We start from the raw sequence: 10,796 nt of genomic DNA on the forward strand, positions 1-10,796 counted from the left end.
AAGCTCGTAATCACGCCGAAGAAGATCCCGTTTTGAGATAAAATAAGTGAATAGGCCTATAAATGAATTATAAAACGTACATTTACATTCTACAAACCTAAAAGAATAAAGAAATAATTTTAATACGTCGCGCAACGCATCCTCACTCGCCTCGTTATTACAACGTGGTCGAATTAAACTATGATCTTTCGATTTTAAATTCGAACCTCGCGGCGCGGGACCTCCTGACCTCTCAAAAGTAAATCTTGAGACGCGCAAAGTAGGAACTCTTAATTGGATCTCAAGTCCGCGTCTTTATCGTCATAAAATTGTGATACAGTTACATGCAACAGTACTCAGGCTAATTCGTACGTTTCATGTCGAACGGAAATGACTCTGACATTCGTCTTGCCACTAAATATGTCAGCTGTGCGAAAGGATTCGAGGAGAATTCCCACTGAAAAACGCCGACATTGGGCCACGGTCAGGGTCCCGGTCACGCGACCCTGATTCCGCGTCCCCGCGATTTCACGCTCGCGACGCGAACCCGCTACCGGATTTTCTCGTCTTCCTGTCGCGCACGGCTCGCGGTTTAATTGCATGGAAAATGCATTGACGGCATTTCATTTCCGCGCGACGGAACCGAGGAGAAAAATATGCGGAAAAAGGCTGCCATTCACACACCGAGACAAAACTAGCTGCGATCCGAAAAATCTGCGAAAAAAGAATGACGCGCATCGAGTTAAAGAATTATTTAATTCTCCCGCGACGAGAGAGATATACCGTTGCTTAATAATTAATCGTTCAGCTTTAATTACCGTGCGTAAAAATTACTTTCACCTCTGTGTTTTAATTTAATTACAAATATACTTAGTATATTAAAATAGTGAATAAAAAAAAATAATTGCAATTTTTAATAAAAGAAATAGAAAAATTATCTTTTATTATACAAACGTATAGATACTGGTTGTGAAACTAAATCCGTTTACGGGATGTTCGGGCGTGTTTATTCGTTCAATCTGGCGAGTGTGTCTCAGTTCGCGTTACCTATTACGTAACAAATTTGCGATTTCACCTTCGTGATCATGTTCTGCTTCGTCGATATGAAGAACGACCTAGAGACCACGAATCTCCTACTTTTTGTCAAAAGACAATTGTTCGTTTCTCAGGCACCGACAAGTTTCTGTGTGAAAAACGCGCGGCGGGGGGGAGGGAGGGGAGGAGTCTTTTCTTCGCAGTACCTGTGCAATCTCTGACCTATAAAGGGCAATATGCCTGAGCAGGCAGGCAAGCACCGGGTGTATCGCTCAGCGAACGATAAATAACCACAGAAAATATGTGTACCGTAAAATTATTACTTTCGATATAAAATACGGCATTCAAAATGCAAAATGCAGATTTACACCTCGCATTATTACGATATATTTTCCGCGTCGACATCTTGAACTGTAAATTAGCATCGTCTGACATATCTTAAAATCGGCAGCGTTCAAGAGCCCAGCTCTCTCGGGGAGAAGCATTCTGATGCGTGCGAGATTCCTGCGTGTTAAAATGTCACATCGCGAGCCAAGGTGCCAACTAGTATTAATAGCGAAGCAGCGCGTTGCGTCATTTGCAGGAAAGGGAAGCGCCATTAACGTTTCCACATAAAATCAAGACGGAGGAATGTCCATTTCCCTCGGCGTAGCTCCCGCCGTTCTATGAACGGCGGCGCGTTCGCCACCCGAAGGAGGTAGATACGGCGACAGGGATCGGAGTCCAGGGAGTGACCCGACGATGAAAAGCGCAAAGAGGCAAAGTGGGAGAGCGTCTGGTAGTGAAGCGGAGTGGGACCTCAGTCACGAAGTCTCACGCCTTCCACCGGTTCTCGGTTCTCAGTCCGAAGACGAACGTTCTCGTAGCTGGCTGGTTTACGCCGCTCCGCTCCGCTCCGAGACCGTCCGTGCGCGCGTGTGCGTGTGACGTGGCTGGTGTGCATGTGAGGGCGCAGAACGGCACGAGAGCGGGACTTTTTCGCAGCGCCGATGTGTCGGTGACGATCTCGAGGGACCGTGGTACCCTTTTGCCGCTCATCGCCGAGCCCGCTGGCCGCCTTTCGCTCGGTGGCATCGAGCTGGCGATTCGAACAGGAGCAACATCCGCCATTTTCATCATCTCGTCGCGCGTGAGGCCCAATGAGGCCCACCGGTGCTGGTACAGTGATCCGCGCGGCCGACGCCTGCGGCCGCGCCTCTGGATTCCACGAGCATCATCGCAGGAATAGTCGTTAGAGTCTTCGCCGGCGGGTATTGACCGAGCAGTTTTCTCCACTTGTCGTTCCGCGAGGGTATCTGCAGCGGCCGCGAGTGTACCGTGTGCCCAGTGTGCATATATACATGTGACAGCAACTACACGTGGAGGTGCGTTAGTTAGAGGGACGACACGACGACGGCTACGCCATTGCGCCGCATACCAGCGAGGGCCCCCAGGTCTGGTTACGGAGAAGGGGATAGAGAAGCTTAGAGAGAACTGAAAGGAAGCGACGGAGACGGAGCACGGGAAGGGGCCGCGATAGTGAGAAGAGGTACGAAGGGAAAGAAAACGACCGAGAGAAAAGGAGACGGCGAAGGGAAAAAAGAGAAAGAGAGAGAGACAGGGGGCAAAACGGAGCCCGATACGCCGACGGAGGGGGATTCGCAAGAAGGCGGCCATAATGGCCTGACGCGATCTCGAGCGAGCGGCTACAGCTGCTGCGAAATATCTGCCGAGTTCCTCTCGCCGTTTCTGCGCGCACGTATTTTGCAACGCGCGCCCGCGACGACGTGTACGCGCCATCCTGTGTACACGTTGCTCTCGCCCGCCTTGCCTTTGGAAAGCAGCGACTGCGTAACCGAACCCGCGAGTGCTACCGGGCGGAGTCGCGGCGTAATCGCTCAATGAGATTCTGAGTCACATCCGCAACTCCACATCGCATGGGAAACGATTCGCTAATAACGCTCACGATTATCACGTCCCCCCCGAGTGTCGTACCCCGTCGATCGCGAACGATCGACGCTCGATCGTGGGAGCTTACGCACCACGCGTTGAAATCGTCGAACTATCTCTCCATTTAAAGCAGTTCTGGGTCACTTTTAAGTGTTATCTTTGTACGACAATGTGTGACTGACTCGTATATACTTTTTATTTTTATTTTTTATTTTTTTTTTAAATTTAAAGATAATCAGGTAATTTATCAGTCAATTAAAATCGTAATTCAGTGAATATCAATGACTGAATATTTAACCACGTGCACTTGCAATTTCTAAATTGTGTCATAAAATTTTAGTCGATTAAATATTTTTTTTTATTTATTTTTTTTTTTATTTTATTTTATTTTTTTTTTTTTAATCGATAAATTAGTCGAGCTAAATCAAAACAAAATGAGGGGCGTTAATCAAGATACGGCAACGCCTTATTGTCGCTGCAGAGTACTTTATTTGGGTAGCTCGGTACCTCACGCGAGTAAAGAGGGACTTCTGGGCGTGCAAGAACCTTTGAGAGAACTCTATCCCGAGCAGGGTGCGTTGGGCGCGCGCGGAATCGACTCCTGGCTAAGCGTTTGGAGCAACGGTTTGCTTCTGGAGAATGTCGACGAGCATCGCAAGAAGATCACGCGGTTCTTCCCGATCGAGGCGCTTCATTATTGCGCCGCGGTTAGACACGTTAAAGGCGGAAACGGCGATATGTCCAGCACGCGCTTCCTGCCGCTGGACTCGCCGTTCGCGCGGACGCCCAGCGCGAATCACCCACCGCTGTTCGCCGCGGTGCTACGAAGAACGACCGGCATCAAGGTTCTCGAGTGTCACGCGTTTATTTGCAAACGGGATATGGCGGCCAACGCCCTGGTAAGGTGTTGCTTCCACGCTTATGCCGACAGCAGCTATGCGAAAGGCTTGGAGCCATCGTCGGCAACGACAAACGGGGTCACGGCGGGTCATCAGTCGAATAACAGCTTGTACCATACTCTGGGTGGCTCGAGCACCACTCTCGATAGCCCCCAACCGACCCGTTTGGACACGGCTTCGACCGACGATCTCAGTCTGTATAACGGCGACGAAAATCACAAGGTTTGGGCCAGGGGTCGTGACGAGGTCGACGGACTTTATCAGGAACAAGGCACCCTACGAAGCACGAAGGGATCCAGGCCGCGTCAGTTGGTTGCCCCCCGCCGCCCCCGCCGCCGCCGCCACCTCCCGCCCAGCCATTGTTGCTGGAGGAATCTTCTTCCGCACGGCGGAAGGCTAATAAGAAACTCAAGAAAATGAAGACTCGTTCGTTGCACGAGGAAGCCTTACAGCAGCAGCAGCAACAGCTTCTTCACCATCAGTTGCATCAAGGCGTATACGCCAATGGTCACGGACATCATACTCTGGGCCATCCCATCCGGCAGCAGCACTATCATCCTCACCCGCTGCCACCCAGCAGCCGATCCGTCGCCGGTACCTTAGCTAGACCGGCGCCAGTGCTTTTGGTCCCAGCCGCCACCTTGCCGCGAAAGAGTCATCATCATCCGCGTTTAAGGCCGATTCCGGCGGCGGCACCGATAGTCCCGGTTTACGCTCCTTTGCCGGTGGTACCGCCGACCGCGGCGCCGGCGACGGCTATTTATCCAGCCGCGTACGGCACCGCCGGGAACAGAGGCAGACGACACCCGGAGATAGATAATTCAACCTTGGGCACGTCGAGAAGATTAGCCGCGTCACACGCGGACCTCACCGCGCCGGAAGTCGCCCGGCAGGCAGACAGTCCGGAAAACGAGTCCCGCTTCGGTACCGGCATATATCGGCGGAAAGGTCATCTAAACGAGAGAGCCTTTTCTTACAGCATTCGGGCGGAACATCGCAGCAGGAGCCACGGCAGTTTGGCCTCCTTGGGCTTCAGCGCGCAGAACGGTAACGCGCTGCCAAAGGAGGAGAAAAAAGATCGCGAGATCGCTCAACTGGTTGCCGGATTGAATCTCAACGATGGACCAGAACGGACACAGGCGGTGAATTCGAGAGGAGGATATCATCATCACCAGCAGCCGATACAACCATTGCCCAGGCCGAGACCCCGTTAGAAGCTTCCTCGTGAAAAAAAAAAAAGTTTCTCGTAGTGTCATGCTGTCCGAAGTTTTTAGGCGATACAAAAATTTTTCTAATTTTTTTTTTTTTCTTTTTTTTTCTTTCTATTTTTGTAAGGAAATACCTTAAATGCCTTAAAGAGCGAAGCAGTTTTAGTTAAATTGAATATATATATATATTATATATTCATTTTCTTCAGCCGTTTACGAAATATCTTGATTATAGATTTAGTCGGCTATTAATTATTTCCTAATATCCCTCACTAGATTAGATTGCTAACAGAAGTATGGCATATTTCGAGCGTTAATCCGACTGTCAATAACGACCGAGTTGTAACGGACAATTAGTATTTATCGTTCGATCGTAAAAATTTCTTGGCGAAATCGTTTCTTCTTTGGCGATGTTACTAGGCGATTGTTCAAAATGAATCTTACTTTTTCCGGTCGATCGCGTTGATGCAATAGCGACTTTGTCTGGGTTAACAAACATCTTCTTGCAGCTTGGTTCTCCAAGCGTGACATCGGCGCTACAGTTACGAGCGATTTCATGTTCCGTCGTCATGTCACGTGGAAAAAGGCTGCATTGCAAAACGTTGCAATTCCGATTCTCTATAGCAAGTTTTGCCTAACGGTATAATATACAGCGGCAGACGTATTTTAAATTACCTTAATTATCGTCGATACTCGTATTTATATTAAAAGCAAGTAGATTCTTAGATTGAACATAATTATCTATCGAATTCTCTAAAATTATCTCACTCGATTAGGCGTTTAATATAAAGAAAAAGAAAAAAAAAATAAAAGAAAAGGGAAAAAAAAAAAGAGTTAACGAAATATTATAGATATACATGACAAACATATTAACGTCATTGTCAAGAAACGCAACGACCTTTATGTCGCAGAACGAACTAATTAGAGAGTAATTATTACCGGTTTATGAAGAGGACACAGTTCTGCTATCTGAAGCTCATTTGGCGTGAAGCAAAGAGGAGAGAAAAAGAAACTGTGCTATATACGTTTTTTTTTTTTTTTCTTCTTCTTCCTCTGTGAAAAGAAGTTGAAAGATTATTTTCTCGAACGCCTAGATAACGTGCGATTTTAAAATACCAGAACTTCAATCGACTCTGAATACCTTTCTTTTCGAAGTATGTTAATGAGACATGGTTGGGAATTAATTAACTGCACGTAACATCTGTGCTATTTATATAACCCCGTTGAAAGAGGCAAGACGATACGCGTTGCGTAAATCGCAGATAAAAAAAAGAAGTCTGGTCAGAGACCCTCGATATTTGCTGTTTGCGAGAAAAATACGCGAGTCGCGTACGTTGCTTCGGTCGAGAAAAGCGTCCTTGGTTGTGACGTTTTGCGGCCACGCGCTTGTTGAAGTTTTATCGTAGCACATTAGCACCGGTGTCGTAAGCTCGAACGCGAAGAGAATTGTGATCTCGTTCGATGTCGAAACGCATGCTCTTTTTTTTTTCCGATGTATTACATTCGAAAGATCTCCAAAAGTCGCGCGCGAACATATCGGACGTTTATTATCGCGTCGTTGAATAAGAGTTACATTTTATTATCGAGAGAAAAAAAAAGTTAATCGCATAGCTGAAGAAAATTATTCAGCGAGAATGTTTTTAGAAACGCGAGAGTGATTATGCGTTGCGTATTAAAAAAAAAAAAAAAAAAGATGTTAATTCCTTATAAATGATAATGACGCCAGTGTCCTTTATCGATGAAAAATACTTAACGCTTCGAGATGCCTTCGCGTGCACGTCAGCGGTTGGTAACGATCGCGTCGGAGACTTTAATTGCTCGATCGTTATAATTAACACTTTCGCCTTGTTTCATTGCGGCGCGGTTACGTAAGCGATCGAAATGTGTCGCCTGCGAATTCGCGAAAGCCCGCCCGAAGTTATCTCTTTCCTCGCCGCGGTTCAATTTGCTTCGGTCTCGAATGTCACTCGCGGTAAAAATATGCCGCGAGGCTAAATGATTCATGCACGTATTTAGTATTCGGCGATTAGGGAAACTACGTAAGAACAATTACTTCTCATTACGTAACCGGGACATAGCATTCAAATACCGCACAGGTGCGTTTCTCTTTCGATCGGCGCGTCTCAATTATGAGCAATAAAAGAAAAAGCTTCGGCTTTCGCTACGAATTTCTCCGGGCGGTATTATAATGATAGGTGTTACGCGCGAAAGGATCGATGACGAATACGCAAACAGGAAAAAAAAAAGAAATAAAATAAAATAAAAATTTATTCGACATTTTCAACAAATCTTCGACGGATTTCATTTAAAAAGTATTACTCTCTGAAAGGTATCTTCAATATTATTCATGAGATTTCGCAAAATAATTAAAAAAAAAAGTTAATAAATAAATACAATCTTATGTATATTAACTTACAACACGAGCGTTACATAATCGCCGTGTTTTTTTTTTCTTTCTTTTTTCTCGTTCTAAATTAATATTCACGCGGGGAAAATAATATGCAAAGCGATTCTCAATGTATAAACTCGGAATTATAAGCAGCGACGTGTTTATAGAAGGCGATATCGCCGCTTAATCGACGCGTGTCTTCGAGCAGAAAGTCGTGGCGACACGTAGGCATCGTTAATGCGTCACCGCGTAACTTGTTCGCGGCGGAAGTATTATGCAAATCAGGAAACGACAGGTAGAATCTTTTTCTCTGAAGTGATCTCTTCCTAAGATCTTTCCGACGAAAGAGATTCAGCCGCAAGTCCAATCGTCAATATACATATTCAAAGATACATAAATATCACTATATTAAATTCTCTCTGAAGTCGATTATCTGATTAAAAAAAAAAAAAGAAAAGAAAAGAAAGAAAGAAATTAGATGCAAATGCACAGAAAAAAAAAAGAAATTTTACGCCATTGATTATTTATTATCGGTCATACCGATCGTACGTACGTAGGATGCGCATTTTAATAGTCACCGACTTATCGCTACCACGCTGTTTTCACGCCAAGGTTACAATGCGATCGCGTAATTGTCTCTTCTTTCTTTCGCACTGCGTTTTTTCTCAGGCACGAAATTTCGCGCGATGTCTGGCAGAAGAAAAAAGAAAGAAGAAGAAGAAAAAAAAATATATATATATATGCGTCGACTACGACGAAGATTGTTATATTGCTGCTACTGTTGCAGCGTTACTGGAGTAGAAAGTGAGTGTAAAATATTTATGAGTCGACCACGAAAGTGCGTGTGCGAGTATATACTGTGTACGAATACGGGAGATATATCTATGTGCGTGTGTATTTATCAAATAAGCCAGTCAAAGTTAATTAAACGAGCATGCCATTAAATCGCGCCGGCACGTCGGAGGGTGCCCTTGATTCTAATCAGTGCTCATAACAGAACTCTAACTCGCGTTTGGAATTTGGAGGCGTTTCGCGGGGGACACTTCGCCCCGGAGTGTGTTGCACTTGGGCAAAATGGCCTGATGGGGCGCGGGCTGTTTCGCCCGATACGTTTTAAGCGACGGGTTTCGATGCCCGAACATCACGGTAGCTCGGACGCGAGACGCGTTATTTCACTTACGGTGCATTATATGCTCTGTGCACGCGAACCTTGCCGACGCCGGGCGCATTCCGTTCTCCCGTGTAATTTTCAGGGTTAACCGCCAACCGTCGTACGCGATATTCTAGTTTCAGAATTGCAACAAACAACAGGCGGAATGCAAATTACCTTGATCGGTAGCTTAAGTGGAGCGCGTTCTTTCTCTTCTCTTAATAAAAGGGCTTTTTGAGTGAAGCTCATTACTTCCGACCGAGTCGAAAGCTGGACGTAAAGTCTCAAGAATTCTCGAGGAAAGTCTGCGCTCTAAATGCTTTATGTGTACGAGAGAAAAATTGCCGATTTATTAGACTATAACGAATTTCCCGAAAAAAAAAGGAAAAGAAAAAGAAAAAAAACCCTCTCCTCTCGCGATGTCGGTATCGGTGAAAGAATGTTGAACAATATGTTCGACACGAAATGAAAAGTTTTACCTTGTAAAAAGGAGAAAATAAGAACGGGAAAAAAAAAAAATATATATATATACTTCTTCAGATTCCCTTCTCTTTCATTCGATGTTACAGGAAACGTAATTATTGTTGCAATTGCCGAAGGGTAGGGAATGCCGAAGAGATCGTGTAATTTTTCTTCTTTTCTACAAGATGATAAATAAGACGGGGAGATACTTGATACTTTCAAACGTTCTCTCTCGAGCTGGATGTACACCAATGATTTCCAGGCTCGTTTATTCCAGCGTTTTCACGCCGAGATGCGCAGCCATTGTATTACACGTACGTAGGATAATGAAATGTCGCGCGAGACGGCGCGGCTAGCGATTTACAATTTGCGATTATAACTCGGTAATTATAGAAGCGTAATCGGCCCTGTAGCATAAACGCGACGAGCGGTGTACAGTTATAGAGCCCCGACGTTGTAACTGTAAACTTCCACGTCGATTTAATCGCTCCGCGCATTCGGAAAAAAAAAAAAATCATTCGCCGTCTTCCATTTGATTTCTCCATCTCCGGATGCGTTAGTACGCCAAATATATTAACTCGACGTAACGAACGTACTATCCGCGTAATGGATAATATTAAAGCTCATCTGCGTTTCGCCGCTGCGGTAACCGAGCGGCTAATTTCGCGAGCCTCGCGGCAATCACGGCGGGAGTCATCAATACGACAGAATGAGAAATGGACGCGTCATCAGCGGCGAACCGCAAGAAGAAAAAAAAAAAAAAAACCAACGATTCGTTTCGTCGTTCTTTTCCGTTCTTTCCACCCGTTTATCTACGATGTTGCTCGCAATCGCGTTATTTTATATCTTATTTTATCGTCTTTTAGGGTTTAAACAGTGCGCGCGTGACCAATAAGTCGTTACCAGTCGATTGCGTAATAAGAGGACAACGCATAGCGGTACAAACGCGTGTCCAGTGCCTCGCTCCTCTTTTTTCTCTCTTGTCGCCCTTCCGCCAGTTGGCAGCCGGCGAACGAGTACGCAAACAACCGCCGGAAGAGCGGCGCAAGATGAAGGGGACGAAATGCATTCGGAGGAATGCGCTAATGGCATCCGGATGCCGGCGCATTACTGCACGACCTTGCAGCTTTCCGCAGTGAAATGAGAAACCTGCGTGTAGCTGCTTTCGTGCGGTAAGGCACAGGTCGCCTTCTTTAATGTAACAATCAATAATACCATGTAATTGATGTGAATGCATGCGCGCGCGCGTGTGTGTATGCGTGTATGTGCGTGCGATCAGACGCGTGAGTTTATTTAGAGATGATTGCGTTGAGCGTAAGACGCGGTCATTAATTGTTAACACTCGCGTCCGAGACGAGCACTGATAGGAATGTGCCATTCGAGAATGCGAAAGAAGACTCATTACGTTTACAATTTCATATTAATATAAATATATATATATATATATATATATATATATATATTTATGTATATTTAGATAACATACAGTACGTACACGCGGAACGCAGCAAACGGCGAGAAATGAGGATGGAATTATCTTCCGCCGGAGAGAAAATAAGCGACGTTACGCAAACCGCGGGCTTTTCCTTCGTGACGAAAGTGCGACGCCGATTGAACTTCCGCGTGCACGTACGCACGTAGGTTAATATCATAAATAGATAAACGATGTGAATATAACGTATACACGCAGCAAATAAATATTATTAACTAAAGATCGCGAAATTAATAAAGTGACAATTAATAAA

At 45.5% G+C, this 10,796-nt stretch overlaps 1 protein-coding gene across 1 annotated transcript; it reads left to right on the plus strand.

Annotated features, from left to right (window-relative positions):
- Positions 1 to 1,871: 1,871 nt before the first annotated feature.
- On the plus strand, positions 1,872 to 10,796 carry LOC139110925 (uncharacterized). The gene is given in 2 exon segments (XM_070670895.1): positions 1,872 to 4,155; positions 4,158 to 10,796. Coding segments are annotated over 2 exon segments (1,677 nt in total). The 5' UTR covers positions 1,872 to 3,377; the 3' UTR covers positions 5,057 to 10,796.

This window comes from Cardiocondyla obscurior, linkage group LG22 (assembly GCF_019399895.1).
Source record: "Cardiocondyla obscurior isolate alpha-2009 linkage group LG22, Cobs3.1, whole genome shotgun sequence".
NCBI lineage: Eukaryota > Metazoa > Arthropoda > Insecta > Hymenoptera > Formicidae > Cardiocondyla > Cardiocondyla obscurior.